The 22,079-nt window shown below is 45.2% G+C and overlaps 1 protein-coding gene across 4 annotated transcripts in view; it reads left to right on the top strand.

Moving 5' to 3' along the window:
* TRANK1 (tetratricopeptide repeat and ankyrin repeat containing 1) overlaps positions 1-22,079 on the top strand; it is a 98,702-nt gene that overhangs the window by 68,785 nt on the left and 7,838 nt on the right. For all 4 annotated transcript variants that reach the window (XM_046672409.1, XM_046672424.1, XM_046672432.1 and 1 more), the window contains exons 14-21: positions 1,677-1,876; positions 2,178-2,315; positions 6,952-7,098; positions 8,297-8,453; positions 11,046-11,134; positions 15,023-15,126; positions 15,239-15,371; positions 20,111-20,256. In XM_046672409.1, the coding sequence (XP_046528365.1) occupies positions 1,677-1,876; positions 2,178-2,315; positions 6,952-7,098; positions 8,297-8,453; positions 11,046-11,134; positions 15,023-15,126; positions 15,239-15,371; positions 20,111-20,256 (1,114 nt within the window). The remainder of the gene's footprint in view (positions 1-1,676; positions 1,877-2,177; positions 2,316-6,951; positions 7,099-8,296; positions 8,454-11,045; positions 11,135-15,022; positions 15,127-15,238; positions 15,372-20,110; positions 20,257-22,079) is intronic.

Consider the following 22,079-nt stretch of genomic DNA (forward strand, 5'->3'; position numbering starts at 1 on the left):
CAGCATGGCCTGATGAGCGGTGCCATGTCCACACCCAGGATCAGAACCAGTGAAACCCTGGGCGGCTGAAGTGGAGTGTGTGAACTTAACCACTTGGCAGCGGGGCTGGTCCCTGTTCTTTTTTTAAATTGAGATTCACACAGCATAACAACCATCTGTTTAAAATGTGCAATTTAGTGGTTTTTAATATATTTACAAGGTTGTGTGACCATTACCACTATCTAATTTCAGAAGATTTTCATTGCCCCAAAAAGAAATCTCATAACTGTTAGCAGTCACTCCTCATCCTCTCCTTGTCTCTCCCTGGGAACTACTAATCTTTCTGTCTCTCTGATTTGCTTATTCTGGACATTTCATGGAAATGGAACCCTGCCATACGTGGCCTTTGGTGTCTGCTGCTTTGGCTTACTGTTTTCAGGGCTCACCCATGTTGTAGCATGTATCAGTCCTTCATTCCTCTTTATTGAAGATCTACCTTTTATTCTTTGAGTATGTTCATGTAAAAAATTATTTATCTTGTTCCCCAGAAGGCTGTTTAAGTGGATTCCAGATTTCCACTATAGTCAACACTTTTGTGCCCTTTTCTGACTCCCCCATTAGTGTACATCCCTGCCTTTGCTGGCTCTTAGTGGGGAGGGAACCACAGCAGCAGCTGATTTGCTTAGATTCAGCAGTTTCCACCTGTCCTCATGATTTATACTGTATACTTTTAATAATAGTCGTATTGGATAGTAAAATTTCCCTTTACTATTAGGTAATAGCAATGGGGACACATAAGTCCATTCCATGCGGTTCTATCAAGAACATAGTATTCTATCTGGTATCAGGCAAAGGGCACATGGCCCATAAGAATAGTGCAGAGACCCAGGATGATCTGTGTTTAATCCAGCTTCAAATCCTGTCACTTGGAGGTGTTTACTAACTTCTCAGACCTTGGAGTTCCAGTTGGTAAAAGCAGGATTGTCTAATCTGTCTCACTGGGATGTTGTGAAGATTCCACAGGGTGATTTTTCTGAAGGTGCCTGTTGTATGGGAGTATTCAGTCCCAATCACTGTCAGGGTTACTTCGGAGCTTACACAAAAATGGGACACAGGGAGAAAGCTCTTTGGAAAATCCTTTCTCCACCTCTGACAATTTTTCTTAGTATAGTCGTTTCTCAGCTGGGTATAAACTTGGTGGAAAAGGGCAGTGGAGGCTGTGGTTGCTGCCCCCAGCTCACATCCAGCACTGCTGTTCCCATGTTCCCATGGTAACATTGTCTCCAGTGCTCTAAGCACCGGTGAGAGGGGACAGGATAGTTCTTGCTTCCTTACCATCTATACTAGCGTCGTCTTTTAGCATTTTAACAGCTCTAATTGTTTAGATTACATTTCTGCTTTGACTTTATAGGTAATTTTCCCTAACATAAATGCAGGTTGGGGATGAGATCCTATAAAAATCTCCTTAGCACAGCAACACATTTCTGCCTTCATCCACTGGACCCATAGTAATACAGCTCAGAGCCCAGGTGGTAATCTAATGGGAAATGGAAATTGGCTTGCAATTATATATACTATCAGGGCCAATACTACTTCTCAGGGAAAAAAACAAAACCGAAAGAAAAAAACAAACCCAAAAAAACCCAGCCGTGTTGTCATGTTGTTCAGGGTCTGATGTGTTCTTTGTTTCATCCCAGGAATCCTCAATCTGGCGTCTGGAGTGGTAGATTTACTTCAGTTCTATTTCCCAGAATCTTTTGATCGCCTTCCAAGAGATTCTGGCCTCTTTGATGGTCCCAAACCAACTGTCCTAGAGTCTTGTAGTGTAAGCGACTTGGCAATTTTGCTTCGAGGGAACAAAAGGAAAACCCAGCCCATTGAATTTGGAGCCCACCAGGTGAGCTTCTTGGGATCATATGTTTTGAAATAAAAGGCGGTTTGCATTTGAAAAATAGTTTGAGAAGCTGAATTATTCCACAAAGTAGAATCAACAGCCCCTGTCCCAGAATGGGTAAGTTTCAGAGATGGATGAGTGACTCGTTGTTAATATTTCCACTAGCCTGACTGACCAAGGCCATACTGGCCACTTCTCTTTAAAAACATTACATGCCTCTCATAGAGGTAGACTGGGCTTTACCAGATTCCTCTTTGTAGAATTTGATGTTTTTTTCTCCCCATCTTCATTTTTTTTTTCCCAGGTAATTCTTGTAGCCAATGAAATGGCAAAGGAGAAAATTCCAGAAGAACTGGGGTTAGCACTTGTGCTAACAGTTTATGAAGCCAAAGGCTTAGAATTTGATGATGTCCTTCTTTACAACTTTTTTACTGATTCTGAGGTACGTCATACTGAATTCTCTTCACACAACGCATGAATGTGTATGAGCTACACTTCTAATCTGAGAAAGAGAATTTGGAGCTGAGTAGAAAAGAGTTTGTCACAGGTGCCTGTTTCTGTTTTGGAGCATCATCCATTTGTTGTGGGGCTTTGTGTGTTTGGATGTGGGTTGTGACAATGGCTGTGTGTTGTTTCATAGTGTGTCATGGGCTGGTTCTCCCTGTGCCCTGTCCTTTCCTGCTCTCTTGTTCGTCTCTTCTCAATGCCTGGTACCCAAGTGCCAGCTTCCGGTTTTCACTTGCTGCTGTTATCCTTGACTCCCAAGGATGCTCAAGTTGGAGCAAGCTCTAAGGAAAGCCTTACAAGTGAAGGTAAGGTTAGCAGTGTCCACCTTATGAGGACAGAACTGGGCAAAATCATTCATAGAAAGAGACAACTCCAGGAAAACAAATGAGGCTTGATTCCTGCCCACTGGATCAGGTAATGAGGGGGACGAGAGCAGCCGCCTTGCCTGGGAGCTCTCTTCTGGCATGCCTTCCCCACCACTGCTTGCCGCCCATGCAGATGATGGCAGTATAAGAGTCCCTGGATTGACCTCCAGTGACTTCTGTGCTAGCCCATTGCTTTGACTTGGCTCCTGAGTCCTTGTGATGATCTTTCTCCCCAAGCTCAGTACATTATGGGTAGAGCCACCAACTCAAGGCCATTGTCCTTGGTTTTCTAGCCACTGGTTTCTCTTCACCAGCATCTTTTGGTGAGGGCTCAGACTGGCTGCTGACTGCTCTGTGGGGTCTCCTTTGAGAACTTAGCTGGCTGTGTCCTGATCTCTGTTGCAGACTTCCTGCTGCACATGGTGCATGCTTGAAGGAGCTGTTTTTCATCCCCAAGTCAGGAGCACTGTTAGCTTTGACACCTTAAAATCTGCCCCAGAACTGACCTTTTAGGTGGAGTCCTTATGTTTTTTTCCTGTTCTTTTTTTTAAATGTCACATTTGCCTTGATAATACCTATGATTAATATTTCTATGGGTGCTTTACAGTTTATAAAGTACTTTTTGAATGAATTGTTTCACTGCATCCTCTGCCAACCCTCTTGGGTTGTATGTATTTTTATTACCTTCATTCTATAGATAAAGCCAAGGGTCATGGAAATTAAGTAAATTACCCACAGGCATAATATAGGTGGCAGAGCCTGAAGATAAACTCAGGTGCTCTGAGTTCTAAGTCTCCTGATCTTTCCACTGCACTTCCTTCCTTTTAAAGCCCCGCATGCAGATTGAATTCCAGAAGCTTCCACAATGAGTATATCATTGCCACACCTTAAGTGCGTTCCTTTTCTATTGATTTTTGCTAATAAAATCAGATGCACTCTTATTAACCCTGGAACCATTTTTAATCTCTGAGGACTTTTTTTTCCCATAATATATCCATTGGTCATGGTTGCACTGAGATTCTCCTAAAAGAGGAAGGGGTAAAACTTTGTTATTCCTGTCCTTATTAAATGCCAGATGTATGCTTGTGCTAGTAAGAAGCTCGAGGAGTTCTGGACTTAGGGATCTGTAACTTGTAGCCGACTCTGTGAGAGAAAAACCCAGTTATTCTGTCTCACTTTGATCCTGGAAATGGCAAAGGCCTGGATATCTTGACCCTATGCCTCCACCAATGACTCAGTGAGTTGCACAAAATTAAAACAATTGAATCTTTTGGTAACATTCGCTTCATCCTATGTACACCCTATGTACACAATAAGACTTCTTTTTGACTTCTGAGGTCATGCTTCCCAATTACCAGGGAATGTAAATGCATTCGCTGGGACAAAGTACACCCTCAGTTTATCATTTACAACCACAAGACCAAAAATCGTTAGTCAGCAAATGAGAGGAAATGCTTTACTCAGAGAGGAAAGACAGAGATCACATAAGTCCCCAGTCACCCGTGGTTGACTGCTCACGTGGGGTTTCTTTCGGGGTGACTAGCTGGAGGCTGCTGGATAGTAATTGCTATTTGATGTAGGGGAACAGTGGAGAGCTCCTCTCTCCATCTCTGGCCTCTTCTTCCACCCTGTTTGTGTTTCTGGCAGGCACTCTTTTTGCACGTGTGTGTGTGCGCCTGTGTGCATGTGTGTGTGTGTGTGTTTGTGTAGGGGGGTTCTTGTTGCTCTAGTTTGTTATTCTTCTCTCTAGAGGATATTTACTGTTAACCTGTTCAACCACATGGTCACCAGGGCCATCTTCTGAGATGGGGAAGGAACTGAGGAATGGTTACAACAAGTCCTTCTGTTGTAGGATTTTGCCTCATTTTGGAGAGAGGCAGCCATTCTCCCAGTCACCCCCAAACTCTCCTCCTCTGGGGACTCTCCTGCCCCAGCGAGGAGTCCTTTCCTTCACAGTCACATGTGAGTAACACTGGAGGGACTTTGAAAACCACAACTTTTGTGGGTTGCTTAACTAACTTAGAGCACAGACCCCACAACGGTAGGCTTACTAGTTGAATCAAAGCCCTTTTCCTTTGCAACTGTTAATCCCAATAGAAGAAGCTGGGAGACTTTTAAATGCTTCCTCCTTTCTTGCCAGAAGTGCTGCAGGCCTATATTCTTGCCACAAATACACATTCTCACTCCTGGAAGTCTATCTTGAAAGTAAAATGTGTTTTGTTCACGGAAACAGGTTAGTCATGTGTCTGCCATTCGAGCAGCTTTTGCTTCTCATTCAGCAGTTTTAAAATACATAGGACATCACTAGCTCTCCAAGGTCAGCGGTCTGCGCCTCCTGCTGTCTGCCGCGGGAGCCTCCCAGATCTCAAGCACTTGTGTCTTTTCCTGCTTTCTTTGGCAAACGATTCAGCTGTGTAAACAGCTTTACAAAGAGAACAGTCATAAATATGTCCTAAAGTTTTTTTTACCTTCCAACTACTTAAATGATTATGTGATTCGTATCTCTTTTCAGAACATGGTGATTAATTCCATAATTGGTTAGTGGCGTAGCCATTTTTATTTAGTACATAGTGTTTAAAGCATTTAACCTAATATTTATATAGTTTAGGTAATGGAGTAACTTGAAGGAGGTCAGGAACTGTGCCCACCCCGTGTTTTCATCATTCTTGAGAAGGTACATAAGTGGCAAGTAGCCCATTTTATAAATCAAAAAGTAAAGGCTAGGAAAGTTGACTACCTACTCTTGAGACATGGTAGAGTATGAAATCTGAAATTTCATAGGAATTCTGGACTCTCAATACTGCATGTAATCTGGGCACTTTGGCTTCACTGGGGTGTGTAAACCATGACCTGGGGGCCGAATCCAGCCCGTGGCCTGTTTTTGATGGCCTGTGGGTTAAGAATGGTTTTTACAGGGCCAGCCTGGTAGCATAGTGGTTAAGTTTGTGTGCTCTGCTTGGGTGGCCCCAGGTTCGCAGGTTCACATCCTGGGCACGGACTTTCACACCTCTCAATTAAGCCATGCTGTGGCAGCATCCCACATACAAAATAGAGGAAAATTAGCAGAGATGTTAGCTCAGTCACAACCTTCCTCAAGCAAAAAGAGGAAGATTGAGAACAGATGTTTAGCTCAGGGCCAATCTTCCTCACCACCACCAACAACAAAAAAACCACCCACCAGAATGGTTTTTACATTTTTAACTGGTTAAAAATAATCAAAAGGAAAACAGTATTCCATGGCACATGAAAATTAGATGAAATTCAATTTCAGTGTTGAAAAATAACATTTTATTGAAACACACCCTGCCTATTCATTTACATATTGACTCTGGCTGGTCTTCCCCTATAATAGCAGAATTGCATAGTTGTGAGAGAGACCATAAGGCTCACAAAGCCAAAAATACTTATTATCTGCCCTTTTAGAGATAAAAGTTTGCCAACCCCTGATGTACACAGGTACTATGGTTTTGTGGTTTGACTTTGGGTAAAGGGAAAAATGACTAAAATAGCAACTATTTGTCAAGCATTGTTTTAGACACTTGACATTGATTATCTCCTTTTATTTTCCCAACAGATTTGGGTAGTTCTGTCATTCCCATTTTACAGAGCAGGAAAATGAGACATAGAAGAGATAAACAATTTGTCCAAGGTCGCATAGCTAATAAGTGGAAGAACTGAGATGTAAATTTGTTCTGTCTGTCTGACCTCAGCATCTACCTTGCACAGCGTACCCCACACCTCCTAAATTTTCCATCCTTGGTTAACATAATTTAGTTAGAAAATTTTGTCACATGCGTCTTAATGGCTGCCCTTAAGTGGTATCTCTTAAACACATTGTAGAAAGGGGTGAGGACGCTGGGTTCCTCTCCCCATACTGCTTGTTGAAATTCTTTCAATCAGAAGAACTTCCTGGGCCGTTAGCGTTCCTCCTGGGAGTGTGCACATGTGCCTGGCTTCTCAGCTGTCCTGGCCATGTGTCTGGGGGAGTTTTCATGGTAGCTTCCCTGATCCCTGTTTGCACAACATGAACCCCCACTGCCCCCACTCTGAGGCCATAGGATGGCCCCCTCCTCAGAGATGGGGCTGAAGGCCTCACCCCCATGCCAGGAGAAGCGGGGCTTAATTCTCCATGAGGCCCAGAGAGGAGGCTGTGTGTACAGTTCAAAAGCCTATTCCGTTGGTCTTTAATTTGTCGTTGTTGTTCAGGCTTACAAGGAATGGAAGATCATCTCCTCATTTACACCTTCATCATCTGACTCCAGAAAGGAAAACCAGCCACTGATGGAAGTCCCCCTGGAGAAACCCAGCTCCTCTCAGGGCCGGTCTCTCATGGTGAATCTGGAAATGTACAAGGTGATTTCCTGCTGTTTGTCCACATGCTCATTTGACAGGGTGCCAGTGAACAAGGCTTGGACTAGAAGATGAGATTAAAGATGGAGCTTGTACTTCGCTGGTCTTTCTGTACGTCAGTATTGGGGAGGGGAGGAAGGGAATGGAAGTGGCAGGGATCTCAGTGTTGGCAACCTCCCTTTTCTCAGCAGAGATCTGGGTTTGATGGGTGGGGCACTGTCTGAAAGTGGAAGCGGGAGGTTATATCCTCTGTTCCCCTCTGCAACTCTGCTCTATTCAGAAATTTTCCCTTTTGCTGACGGGGAACTCAGAAGTGAAGCCCAGGACTATAGTTAGTGGAGACTGTTGTATACCAGCCTCTACCATTGAGGGACCTGCTTCCCCTTTCCCTTTGCATCCCAGCTACATCACCCAGAAGGAGGCCAAAGCTAAGAAGTTCTGTAGAGTTCTTGACTGAGGGAGGTTGATGAGGGCCTCAAGAGAGTGAGGGCAATATCGCAGGATATTGAACCAGCAAAACCAAAGACTTTGGGAGAAACTACTGTCCTAGTTTTATGTCTGATACAAAGTATAAAACAAATAACCAGAACAGCAGTTATCAGGTTATTTCTGTAAATGCCTATAAGGCTCCAAAGAAATGGAAGTTAAATCATTGCTAAGCTATGCGAACCTCTAGATAGCCACAAATTGGTTGTTGTTTTGAAATGTGCATTATTTAACCAAGTAGGTCCTCCCCGTATGCAAGTCATAGCCCCTTATTTCTGCAATCCTTAGTCATAAGGGAGGTCATGAATAATTTAGTGCTAATGATAGTTATAATAGAAGCATGTGACTGTTGAAGTTTTAAAAATAAGTTACAGTAATTGTGTAGGATGTAACCAGTGGGATAAAGCGAGTGAAAGGTACATGGGACCTCTCTGAACTATCTTTGTAACTCCTTATGAATCTATAATTATTTCAAACTATAGAATGATAGCAAATTCCAGGGCGGCCCTGTACTGAGGGTGTGGTCCCTTGTTAGAGCTTTGTTTATTTGTGCTGTGGCCACACTGAGCTCCTCATGTCCTGCTCACACCTGTGCCGTAGTTCTCCAAAATTTACTTTTTGTGTCTCTCCAAAATCAGAGTAAGCCCACTGAAGTGTATCCCGTTGTAGCTATAGACAAAAGACTCATTCTTTTTGTTCTCAATCTTGTCTTTAGCTCCTCAATGGCGAGCTGAAGCAGCTGTACACGGCCATCACGCGGGCTCGGGTCAACCTCTGGATCTTCGACGAAAACCCCGAGAAGCGGGCTCCTGCTTTCAAATATTTCATTCGAAGAGATTTTGTCGACGTTGTGAAGACAGATGAAAATAAAGGTAAGCCCTATTAAAATGTTCCCACTGTTGGATAGGAAGCGTGTCACTCTCAACTGTTCTTATGGTCAAGTACAAAAGGTGTAGTTTTTTGAAAGCACTTTCTTTCTTTTCCACATTCCTCTGAGAAAGGAGGGTTCGTGTTTATGGCTAAGGTGTGTAGGAAAGTGGTTGTAATGGCATTGGGAGAGTTAAAAGCTTCAGGGAAGATCTTTTATTTGTCCTTTAAAAGTGAGGGTCCTGGGCGAGGGTTAGAGGAAATAGGTTCTGTTGGGAGAATATGAAGTGCTGTGGGCTTTTGCACAGCTGATTGGCAATATCTGTCAAAATAAAGAATGCACATACCTTTTGACCCAGTGATTCCACTTCTAGAAATCTATCCTAGAGATATTCTTGTATAAAATCTCAAAGATACATACACAAGAATGTTCTTCACAGCCCTGTTTGTAATTATAAGAAACCAAAAACGACCTACGTGTCTACCAATGGGAAACTGTTTATGGTGGCTCCTCAGGTGCTGGGACTGGCGGGTGTGGGGTTGTTGAGTAGATATGGACACCTTTTACTTTCTACCTTTATGCCCCTCTGTGCTGTTGGCAGTGTTTAAAAAAAAAAAATCATTATCATGTATCGTTTTCATAATTTACGAAGACTAGCTAATTAAAAAATGGAGTAAAGGTCTCCTGATAGATAACTAGGAGAGAAATAATCAGCCCTTTGTGGAGAAAATCGTTGTCTTTCTTATGGGTTAGCTGGTGAGTCGGCTCCTCCAGGCCGTGGTTAATTTCTCCAAGGAAAGGGGAAAGCGCAGGGCTCGCCTGCCGTCCAGAGGTTTGCTGGTTCCCTGAACATTTTACAGCCAGTTTTGTGGAGGCTATTTCTGGTTACAGCCAGTGGCTCAGGTGGGGGCCAGGATTAGATGTTCTGTCCCGTGACCTGACTGTTCTGGTGTAATGGGAAAAGTCAAAGGCTGGGAGTTCACCTAGCTTCTCATTAGAACTCTCCACCTTCGCGGCCATATGACCTTGTTCAGGTCCCGCTTTCTCTCCCTGGGCCTTCACTTCCGCGACCAAAAGGAAAACGAGTGGGTTGGCCTACCATGGTCGTTCTTAATCTTTCCTGCAGCTTATACTCCTTTTATTCTCAAAATATGTTGCTTAGATCATCAAGATAGGCAATTTTTTAAATTTAAAAATTCAAAATGAAAAAGAATTGCAATTTATTTAATGTCTTGGTAGCATTAAGAGTACAAGGAAAAGTATAGTCTTATGTGTTCCAGGTTGCATGTGGTAAAGTCGTGAGAACTTCTGTTCCCGCTGTGCAAGGGAGCTTGGGCTGAGTGTAGTGACCATGCAGTTTGGGTTTCTTCAGACGGTGCCAGTGGAGTTCACTGGCCCTATTCAGAGAGACTGTGGGACTTTGCTGTGGGCATAAAATGTCACCAGGGCACTGATTGTGTATACAGAGTCAGAACAAGACACTGCGAAGTCATCTTTGCACACGGTGCTGCAGGGCATGACAGAGGGCCAGCAGGGAGGGGTCAACGTGTGTTTTTGCACCTCTAAACAAAGTTGGCACGTCTGCCTTGCTTCCCTGATTGGTATTCATTGGCCTGGGTGTCCCTGACTCCTCCAGCTCAGATGTGACTGTCAGCATTGTCCTGGTAGTCACTGTCTTTTGTGTGCGTGATGAAGCTGTGGTTCAGACCTGCAGGGAGTGTCACCCACTGCTGGTGATGCTCAGGGGCCCACTGAGGGGGGTGGTGATACAGTTGCCAGAAGGCTAGTGAGGGTAACAGACGGGTCTGACAGCAGGTGGTTGTGATAGTCTGTGTCCACCAAAGAGAATGTGTCAGATTGCTTACTAGGATGAGGGCAAAGTCTGCACATTTGGAAATACTGTAAAATCCTGTCACCTTGTCCCTTGCTAAGGTCCCAGCATGGGAGTTTGCTAAGAGCTACATGGCTTTGGACTTTCAAGGAGAAATTAGAAATTACCATCTGTCTTCTAATTCATAGCCATAGAAATGGAAGGTAGACCAAAGTTCAAACACCAAACAGCATCCTTTCTCATCCCCACCTCCTCCTTCCAAAACCTACAACCGCCTGGCTTGGTAAGCTAAAATATGTATTAAGTGAAGACTGGAAAGACAACGCAGGTGTATCTATTTGCTAGGGCTGCCATAGCAAACCACAGGCTGGATGGCTTACACAACAGAACTTTATTGTCTCACAATTCTGGAGGCCACGAGTCCAAGATGAAGCTGTCGGCAGGTTTGGTTTCTTCTGAGTCCTCTCTCTGTGGCTGGCAGATGGCTGTTCCTCTGTGCAAGCCCCTGGTGTCTCTTTGGACGTATTAACGTCCTCCTCCTGTAAGGACATCAGTCAGATTGGATTAGGCCCACCGTAACAGCACATTTTAACTCGATCATCTCTTTAAGGCCCTGTCTCCAAATACCGTCACATTCTGAGGTACTGGGGGTTAGGGCTGCAACATAGGAATTTTTGGGGTCAGGGGACAAAATTCAGCCCATAACAACAGGTTTAAGTGAATGAACACCCAAAGAAGCAAACCCACTTTTCTTTTTCGTTCTAGACTTGGATGATAGCATGTTTGTTAAGACCTCAACCCCTAAGGAGTGGATTGCACAAGGAGATTACTATGCTAAACACCAGTGCTGGAAGGTAAGGGGCTGGACCCGGAGCCGGGGCCGGGGCGGGGGGCAATGAGGTCTTTGTATCCGGTGGCCCCATCAGGCCTCACAGGCAGGTTTCTCACCATCAACGTTTGTCACCAACACAGGGTGAGGGTAATAGCGCTTGTGCCACTTCTTCTGAAGCATCAGGTCACCCGTGATGAGGAGAGCTCCCTGTCCTGCTCCTTCCCCAGAAGCAGGCATGACAAGCCTTCATTTTGGCCAAGTGCTGATAGGAAAATGCAAGGTCATGGCCTCTGCCCCACCAACAAATCCTTCTATTTATTTTCTTTCCCTCCTGTACTCTATGCCTAAAAGCTTTTGCTGTCATCATACTGCATTTTAAAACAGCGACAGATTGGTCCCCTCATTTGTTTTTCAAATTGATCACACATAGACTTGCCTGCCATTCTGAATCTGGTGGGCATAGTTCAGCTTTATCATTAGACTGAGCTGACTGATTTTCAGCCACAAGCCATCTAGGCGAGCCTGAGCGGTCTTCTCCCGGGAAGTGTTGTCCCTGGTAGTCCTCTTGAAATATTGAAACCAGCTGGAAGAGCCTCATCCCTTTCCCCACAGTCAGCATTCCTCCACGTCCCATGGTCTCAGAGGGTGCACCACTGCATGTGTCTCTCCCGTGATGCAGTGTTAAGGATGTCTTCACCTGGAGGTCCCAAACATCCTGTGAAAATGATGGGAGTGGTGTTTTTCATCCAGTAACAAGAAGTCTGGCCTCAGGGTTGGTTCTGCAGTTCAGGAAAGTCAACATGGGCCCAGTCTCATTCCATCTCTTCCATGCATCATCTGCAGTTTATGAGAGATGTCCCCCTCATGGTTGCAATAGATGCTTGTAGCCATGCCAAGCACCCAACTCTCCCCAGCAGCATCCCCAGCAGGAATGAAGGGCAGGCACGTTCCTCTCACAGTCTGGTCTTTTTTCATGAAGTCCCCAGTGGATTTATCCTTACATCTCATTGGTCAGTACTAGGTCACATGCCCATTCCTGGCTGCAAGGGAGTCTGGGAGAGAAATCCCACTAGCAATCACAGTTCTGCACAGGAGGTAGGTTCTGCCATCAGGCAACAAAGTGCTGTGGGTAACTACCCTACGATGTCTGCCATCACAGGCATGACCACACAAAAATGGACGTTTTGGTCCTCCCAGGCACCTGGAGTGCTCCACGCCTGCATCTGTAGGCAGTGCTTCCTGAGAGAGCAACTAGAGCTGAGTTTTGGACAGATCGCTTTCTTTCCTTTCCATGCCTCAGTGCTCATGCTAGACTTTGAGGTTTTGTTAGACTCAGGTCCAACTCCTCCAACGTTACAGGAAAAAGTGTCTGGGGTTCTCTTGCCACTTCTGAGCAAATGTTTTGACACAGTGATTTCTCTGAAGGGCTTGTCCTGCTGCTTTAATGATCCATGTTTTCATTGGAGTTTCATAGAGTTGGACCCCAGTGGAGGTACTGGGAAGTGATGAGTGCAATGAAGCTGCAAGTCAGAGCTTAATGGAAACCACCATTCGAGGGGTCTTCCATCTGACATGCCTGGGAAAAGGCACTGTCAGAGTTTTCTTATTCTCAGTTCTTAGGAGAGTGTTGTCCGCTGTGGCAGAGAAAATGGTTTTAAGTCTACAGTAAGTAACTCACATCTGGGGTTTATCAGTTACCTTTTGCTGCATAACAAACAACCCCAAAACTTAGTGGCTTAAAACAAGTCACTTATGCGGCTCACAGTTCTGTGGGCTGGCAAAGCTGAGTTCAGCTGAGTAGATCTTCCAGTCTCAGCTGGGTGACTCACACATCTGAACTCAGCTGCCAGTCAGCACCAGGTCTGCTCCTGGGGGTTGGGTGCCTCATGGCTCAGGTGATGGGCGTGAATGGGGTTCCTGGATCACGTGCCCATCATCCTCCAGCAGTCTAGTCTGGGCTTGTTGACATGATGCCTGAGCAGGGTTCACAGAGAGTAACAGAAGCACAAAGGCCTCTTGAGGCCTGGTCTTAGAGCTGGCCCAGGATTTCTGCTGCATTCTGTTGGCCAAAGCAAGTCACAGCCCAGATATGAAGGCAGGGGAAATGGGCAGCATTCTTGATGGGGGAAGCTCTCGAGTTACACTGTAAAGGTGTGTGGATGGATACGGGGGCAGTGAAGGACTGTGGCCACCCCTGCAATGGGTTGTAGGGGTAAGAAAGCAGAATTTGCACTGTTGTATGTTTGGGTGTGTCTGGAAACTATTTCCATAAATATGGGGTATTTAGCTGCAGAAGTTGACAGAGTCTCAAAATTTTATTCACTACCCATCCTTATTATAACTGGAAAGAAATACTGAACACTTGGCTGTTGTCATAAAACCAAGAATTCGCTTTTGGAGAAAGGGTAGGGACGGGTAACATGGGCAGCAGGTACGGTGTGAACTGGAGAACCATGTACAGTTCTTCTCTTGAATCCCTTCAGACCACTGTTGGTGTTAGCCAGACGTGTTGCCCATGAATTTCCAATTCTTTATCCCGCTAAAAATACCTTTTGAATGTTTGACTCTAAAATCTTTTTAGGGGAGCTGGCACAGATGAGAATGTTATAAAAAGCCTTCTCCTCACCTGACTTTATTTTGACTCTGCCAAAGAACTTCAAGACTCAGGTGGTTTATTGACTTTTTGGCTGCATGTCAATGAATGTTTCAGAACCACCATATAAATGGAAACCACTTGAGATTCATTGATTCAGGAGATTCCTGTAGAGTTATGGGCCAACCATTGTGTTCAGGACGTGGGGATATGATGGTGAGCAAGACAGGCATACAGAAGAGTGCATAGTTCCAGCTGATGCACATGTCACAGATGAGAGACCAGCTGCCCCTGGAACCGCCTGTCCTGGACGGGGAGGCCAGGGAAGGCTGCTTTGAGTAAGGGAGCTGAGACCTATAGGATGAATGAAGTTAACCAGGCAGAGGAGGAAAGCAAGAGCATTTCAATCAGAGGGAACAGTGTGTACAAAGGCCCTGCGGCAGAAAGGAGCATGGTACAGGTCACGGGGATGAAAGGAGGCACATGGGGTCAGGGAGGCTGGAGCAAAGAGCCTGAGGGAGAGAGAGGCCCTCCTGTCCACTTTATCAGTAAGTGCCACTTAATCTGTCCCTTGCCCACGCTGAGACCTAATCTCTATATGCTGGACAGAATGTGAACTTTCTGCATTGTAGCCTGCTTTGAGACCTGCTTTTAGCATTCCTGTTTTAGAAAAGCAGCTTTCTGCTGGCAGGGATTGGAGTGCACTGTGACTCCCCTGTGACACTTGCCTGCCCACCTTCTATGTGGTTAACACAGATGTGCGTGTCCCAAGGATCTGGTCAGTTCTCTTCTGGGACGTGTCGTGACACCATCTCTGTCCCCATTTCTACCCACAGTAGGTGTGCCGTGGCAGTTCCACCAACAGTGCCAGTTAGCCTTTGTAGTTACCAACTAGAGAGGACCTGGGTGAGCCCTGAAAAGCCGCTGGGTGACTTTGGGCCAATCACTCTGTGTCTCTGACCTGAGGCTGTTAGTATATACGAGAGGGATGAAACTTCTTGCACATGGCTGTTGAAGATTGAATGAGGGTGTTATTAGGGTGGCCTGTAAAAATATGTATTATATATTTTCCATGGCTTCTGGGTACTTCCAAAAGGAAGCTCGAGGGTGAAGTGTTAGCTGGTAACACTATTGGGCTGTATCCTCTGAGGCCATTTTCTTTAGCTTGTCGGCACCTTCCTGCTCGACCCGCAGATTGGCTAAGAGGGGTGAGATTCAGGGCTTTGTCAGTGCCGATGTGGGGTGCATGCTGTAACTCTTGGTCTGGACGGCACCTCCTTTACCTTACTGGGAATGGAAACCTTTCGCTTATTCCAGGTTGCAGCTAAGTGTTACCAAAAAGGAGGTGCGTTTGAGAAAGAGAAGCTGGCGCTGGCCCACGACACCGCCCTGAACATGAAATCCAAGAAAGTCAGCCCCAGGTAAGAGTCTCAGGGGTCATTTCAGCTTTGCTCTGAGGAGAGCACGCGGGTTAAATGTATTCGCGTTAGATCAACATTCCACGGAAGCTCTGTTTTGTTTCCCTCCTCCCAGGGAAAAGCAGGTGGAGTATTTGGAACTGGCGAAGACCTATTTGGAGTGCAAAGAACCAAAGCTGTCCCTTAAGTGTCTGAGCTACGCCAAGGAGTTCCAGCTCTGCGCCCAGCTGAGCGAGAGGCTGGGAAAGGTACGGACGGCACCAGCCCGCGGCTGCTCCCAGGAGAGCTGGGCTTCACTCGGCAGCTGGAGGGGCGACCCTCGGCCTCTGCTGTGTCAGAAGGGGCCTCCAGTCTAAAGAGAGAGAGCCTGGCCGTGTTGACTCTAGGGTAGCCCTTCTCTCTCCACGTGCTCAAACGTTTACATGGCTCCAAAGATGTGTGTGCGCGCACATGCGCATATGTGTGTGTGTGTGTCCACATCTGTGGGAATGTTTGAGACCTGATATTAACTACAGGGAAACCAAATGTTCAAATCAAAGGGAAGATGAGGGTTAGAATATTCCTGCCTTCTTTCTCTCTATGTTCAGTCTGGAGTTGGCCTGGGCGAATGGCCTGGCATTTACATGGCAATTTTTCTATGTTCCCGGTTAATTACACTAGATCTGCACCAACCACTCTGGCAGCCACCAGTCTCATGTGGCTATTTAATTTAAAATTTAAGTTAATTAAAATGTATTAAAACTAAAAATTCGGTTCCTCAGTCTCCCTAGCCACATTTTAAGTGCTTATTGTTAGAGACCATTTCTGTCATTCTAGAAAGTTCTGTTGAACAGAGCTGCTAGTCTAGAACATAGCCACGCACAGAGTGGTCAGCAGGCTGGCGACAGGCCACAAGCTGTTATTTGTCTGCAACAAGATTAACACGGAAGATGAAAGCCTGCAGAGTTTTTATAGCAATTTGGCATTGCCATAACATCCAAGTGGGATGATTTTCTTAGTGATTCATTTTTCTTCTTTTTTTTTTTAAAGTGAGATATAATGGGCATATAACACTGTATTTTAGGTGTACAACATAATGATTCGATATATGTATTTATTGAGAAATGATCACCACAGTAAGTTTAGTTCATGTCCATCACCACACATAGTTAAAAAAATTTGTTTTCTTGTGACGCGAACTTTTAAGATCTACTCTGTTAGCAACTTTCAAATATACAGTGCAGTATTATTGACTGTAGTCACCCTGCTGTACGTTACGTGATGTGTTTTTAGTGTATCAGTTGTGATGGATTGGAGGACACGTAAAACCATCTGGTCCTTCACCACAGGTGGTTTGAGAAGCTTTGCTCTAGAGCGCCTGCCCACGTGTGGCTTTTGCATTTCCCCCTCTATCAGGCTTTATGACCCTCCAGTAGGAAGGTGGGTTTCCACATCTGTATGTGAGCTGTAGGAAGTCCTGGGTCCTCAGAGCTCCTCTGCCATCGGGCAGGGTGGAGGTGGGACCTACTTTTGAAAGTTTGAAATGTGGTCCTAAGTCAGGGTCAAAGAAGATAAGGCTTCCCGATGCTGCCTGCCCTGCCTCATGTTTATTATGAGATGTGACTTGTCAGGATGGTAGGAGATGAGGATGGAGTAAGGATTTCAGTGTGGGTGGGAGTTTGGGTCCTAAGATTCCAAGAACTAGAATTTCCAACCTCTCCATGTTCTTAGCCCCCACCCTCCAATCTCCACTGCCACCAGCTTGGAACCTAAACAGTGACAACTACAGCGGAGAGGCCTAAGCCTATCTCTTTTTCTTTTGCCTACCAGCGCCTGCCATGACTGGGCCAGAGACTCCTTCCTTATCTGCTCACCTTGCCTCCCCCAGCCTGCCAAGCTCTGCCTCTGAAAGTAGGGGGGCGGGGGGAGAACAGGAGGCCGTAAGTGCAGCCCCTGTTCCCTTCTCCAGAACTTCAGCACCTTCCAGATGGGGAGGCCACTCTGCTCTTGGAGGTACAGCCCCCTCTTTTGTTCTGCTGCCACAGCCTTGACCACTGGTGGCAGCTTCTTCCACCTTCCCTCACCAGTACATTCTAGAAGCTCCAAGCCCCATTCAGGAAAGAGTCTGGTCCCTTTCATTGCTTAGGCCCCTCCCGGGAAGGCTGTTCAACTGTCAGCCAGCCTCAGACCTCTTGTGGTCATCCCACCAAACTGACCAGCATGATTCAAATTGACCAGCTTGGCAGTAGCCTTTGTCAAAATCCTTAAGTCAAATCATTTCCCTGTTCCCAGCCCCAAATGTGTGCTATCTCTGGGAAGAAATGTTTGTGGGGGGCTGTAGGAGTGTGAGATTTCCTTTCAGGAGTTCCTCTGCCTTGCCTGCTTCCTACCCCTCTCCAAAGAGCAAGATTGGTTTCCCTGGAAACCTCTCAAGGCCCTTGCTCTGGATGGCAGGTGGGGACCTCCTCATGGAACAGAACAGGCCAGAGTAGGGAGCTGCCTCTTAGAGGCGGCCCTCTCTTCTCTCTCTCCATTTGGGCGCACACTTGGCACCTACATTCACTCTCAGGGAATTTTCTTCTGGGTAATCAGCATTGACAAGGAGAGGAAAAAGATGGGGTGTTCTGGTTATGGGGTTTTGCTGATGTGGCAGGATGGGGCTAGGGGCTCCCTGCTCTGTGAGGTTTCTGGACGTAGAAGAACCTCACACCTGAATCCTGTTTATATTTTGGCATTTTGTGTAGCTTGTCTCATTAAATAAAACCCAGCTAAGATTTATCAGAGGGCCTGGCATATGTATTTTGCTTTGTTTCGTTTTGGTTTTGTTTTTGTTTTCTCTTTGCACCTCAAGTCCAGCAAGTAGAATGATGACATTAAATATTCAGCAAATAGATGGACCCCCTCCTGTGTGCCAGGCACTGTGGGTGCTCGGGGACCAGCAGGCAACAAAGCAGAGACCCCTGCCTCTGCAGAGCTTCCCTCCCTAGTGGGGGAGAGATGACAGACAAGCCGGTAGTATAGAAGATGTTAGTGGTGATGAGGGCTAGGTAAGGAGCGAGAGTGTGTCAGGTGTTGCTACTTTAGACTGGGGTGGGGGTGTCAGGGAGCTGGCTTTTGAACAGAGACTCTGAGAACAGCTGCTGGAGGGCATCACAGGCCAAGGAACCTCACAGGGAAAAACCCCCAAGGTGGGAGTGTGTGGGCAAGTTTGAAGAACAGCGAGGAAGCCAGTTTGGCCGGAGCAGAGTGAGCGGGTTGGAAATGGTAAAATGAGCAAGAGAGGATGGAAAGAACAAGTCATGTGGGGCCTCATTGTCCATGGCAGGGAGTGGATTTTGTTCCAGTGTGATGGGGAGCCCGTGGAAGGTTTTGACTGGAGGAGTGACATGAAACTAATTATTTTGATGCTCTGTGGAGAGGTCTGTAGGCAGCAAGAGTCGAAGCAGAAAGGCCAGTTAGGAGAGTTCTACTGGTGGCTTAGGCTGAGAAGATGGTGGCCTGGATTGCCACGAAGGTGGTGGAGGTGGCGGGAAGGGGTCATATCTGGGAAGTGTTGGGAGAGTCACGTAGGCAAGATTAGCTGATGGGTTGGATGGGAAGTGTGAGAGGAAGAGGAGTGGGATTTCCTCTTCTGTTCACAGCAAACCTACCATTGTTTTTATTTTGTTCATCCTCTTCTTCTTTGTGGCCAGTCTCCATTCCTATTTTCTTCTCACTGGCAGCCATTCCAATGCATGTAATGTGTGTCCCCATACGCATGCATAATTGAAGAATAAGTAGTATTTCTATACATATGTATTTTAAGCTTGTCTAAATAGAGCATCTTGTTCTATTTTTTTCACCTTTTCCACCCCCCGCTATGGTTTTACAGTCTGGCCAGGTTTCTGACTGCTGGTAGTGTTCCAGAGTGGGCATCTACTGCATTTGACTTACCCATTTCCCTAGTGGTGCATGTCCAAGTTGCCACCACCTCCCGGTCGCCACACACAGTGCTGTGATGCAGTGTGTCTCCTTCCAGTTGCGGGTGAGATCTGGGAGGTGTATTGCTTGCTGGCCCCAGGGTGTGCTTATACTTAATTTCACTAAGTGAAAGTGAAAGCCACTTTGCTTTTCAGAACAGCTGTACCACTTTGTGCCTGAGGGTTCCACGTTCCTCGCATTCTTGACTATGTTCAATGGGATCTGATTTTCTAATTTTTGCAGACCTGATGGATGTACCTCCCTGTGATATTAATTTGCGTTTCTCTGTTTATTAGTGAAGTAGAATATCTTCATTTATTTGTCATTCAAGTTTCCCCCACTGCAAACTGCCAGTTTATGTCCTTTGTCTGGTTTTTGTTGTGTTTTCAGGAAAGTTTTCTTCTTGTGGCTGCAAGAATCCATTTTATGGTCTGGACCTGCCCAGTCTAGTGCAGTGGCTACATGTGAAAATTAAAATTAAATAAATAAAAAATTCACTTCCTCAGTTGCACTACCCACATTTCATGTGCTCGCTATTAACATGTGGCTAGTGGCTACTATATTGGATAGCATAGATAGAGAATATCTCCATCCTCACAGAAAGGTCTTTTTGACTGCTGGTCTAGATGTTAATGTTTGTCTTCTCTTGTTAACTTTATTTCATGTGTCTTTTGTTGAACCATTTGATGTAGTCAAATCCATCAGTTTCTCCCCTGAACTTTGTGCATTTTGGGTTTTGTTGAAAACTTTCTTTACCTCAAGGTCACAAAGATAATCTCTTACATTTTCCTCCAGTATCTTTTACCTTTAGATCTTTAATCCATCTGGAGCTTACCTTTGTGTATGGTGTGAGGTTGGCATCTAACTTTATTTTCTCCTTATAAAGAATTAGTTTTCCTAATATTACCTATGTTTTAGTATTTGTCACTGGATTCTAACAAATAGCAGACATATGATCATCCTCTTTATTATTCATGGTGTTGGCTTATTTTTAAGATAAAAAGTCATGTTTTGAATACTCTACGAGTAAGGTTTCACTCTGTTCTAGATAAAAGATGCCGCCTATTTCTATAAGCGAAGCCAGTGCTACAAAGAAGCTTTCAGATGCTTTGAGCAGATTCAGGAATTTGATCTAGCACTCAAAATGTACTGCCAAGAGGAGCTTTTTGAAGAAGCTGCTATTGCAGTGGAAAAGTAGGTGGTTTTATTCTCCCCCTTCCCCTTCCTCTCTGTCCCTCTCGCTGCTTCATGGGGACAACCTGCCCTGGGTTGTGCCATCCTGCTCTTCTGAAGTTGCTTGACCATGTTGCCTACCTTCTACTTGAGTGGTGGCCTCAGTGCTGGGTCAAGAACTCCTTGAGAGCAGGACTCTGTGTTTTCCACTCTGTCTATAAGCTTTGACACAATGTCATGAAGGGAAGGGACAGAGAAGATGAAGGGTATGTTACGAGTGTATATATAACATGCATGACAATTTTGTACTTAATGACGGTTCTGTCCGCTCCACCTTTACCTGCTAAGCTGACAGTTTTGCTGATGTGTGGATGGATAAAGGTAAGAGCACTAGTGGGAAGTCAGGATTTTGCTTCATCATTATCTACTGGCAGATGCTCAGCCCTACGCTCATATGTATGTGTATGATATGTGTGTACACACACCCTCGGTTGTAGGACACATGAGTTTATACATGACCTGTAGAGGCCTCCCTGAACCTTTAGCTCAGCTAATATTCCAAAGGTGAAGTGGAGATGGGTGGGGTTAGTAGTTGGCAAGGAATCCAGAAACAGCCTGTGGTTGATGCTCTGGGAGATGTTCCTGGTGATATGAGACAGCAAGAATGACAGAGTCTGCTATCTACATTTCTGCTCAGCAGGGGTTTGAGTCTGCTCTCAGCTCCTGGAAAAGTAGGCTATGGGTTGGTTCTATATTTCTTTTCTTTCTACCAAATTATGCATGTAACGAAATGAGCATAATTGACCTAGACGTTCAAACTTGAGATTTTTATTTTTAAATTAGTTTTTATTAAAGTATAACATCTATTCAAAAAAGTGCACATAATTTTCACAAAGTAATATACTTGTATAACCAGCACATAGATAGATATTGAGTTTTATTTTTGGAAATGGAAAAGTGGGTGTCCAGTACCATGTGGTAATTGAGCATATTTCTTTATCCAGGTCTTGGGTACCATCATGTGTATGATATACTCAATCAGTAGGTATTGGTCAGCTCAGGCTGCCATAACGAATGCCGTAGATTCGGTGGCTTAAACAACAGAAATTTGTTTTCTCTTAGTTTTGGAGGCTAGAAGTCTAAGATCAAGGCTCCAGTCAACTGGGTCACTGGTGAGAGCTCTCTTCCTGGCTTGCAGATGGCTGCTTTCTCTCTTTGTCCTCACATGGCCTTTCCTTGGTGCTTATATTTGGAGAGAGAGCATGTGCTCACTCTGGTGACACTAATCCTATAGGATCAAGGCTCCACCCTTGTGACCTCATTTAACTTTAATAACTTCCTTAGAGGCCACATCTCCATATACACCCATACTTGGCATTAGGGCTTCGATATATGAATTTTAGGGGATTAGGGGACACAAACTATCAGTCCATACAGAGTGTCAGCTGTGACATTTATTGGGTACCCAGTCAGCAGGGTGCTATGCAGTGGTGTTGTGAGTAATTGACCAGGCCAGTTCTCTTGTGAGTTCATATGACAAAACCGACTGAGAGTTGTTTTTTTAATACTTTCAATTATTTATTTAACCTTCTGTTCTCACTTTTCCAGAAGAGCATTGAATAATCATAGATTTTCCCTAGAAACATTTGTTTTTTGGTCTTTCATTACTATTTTAATTTTTTTCAGGTTTTTTGAGGTATACAACTGAGAGTTTTTAATGAATTGTTGAGTTGAGATCTTAATCTGAGTATTTTTTTTTCTTTCTGCTTTTTCTACCCGAATCTCCCCAGTACATAGTTGTATATTTCAGCTGTGGGTCCTTCTAGTTGTAGCACGTGGGACGC

This window comes from Equus quagga, chromosome 1, assembly GCF_021613505.1.
Source record: "Equus quagga isolate Etosha38 chromosome 1, UCLA_HA_Equagga_1.0, whole genome shotgun sequence".
Taxonomy (NCBI): Eukaryota; Metazoa; Chordata; class Mammalia; order Perissodactyla; family Equidae; genus Equus; species Equus quagga.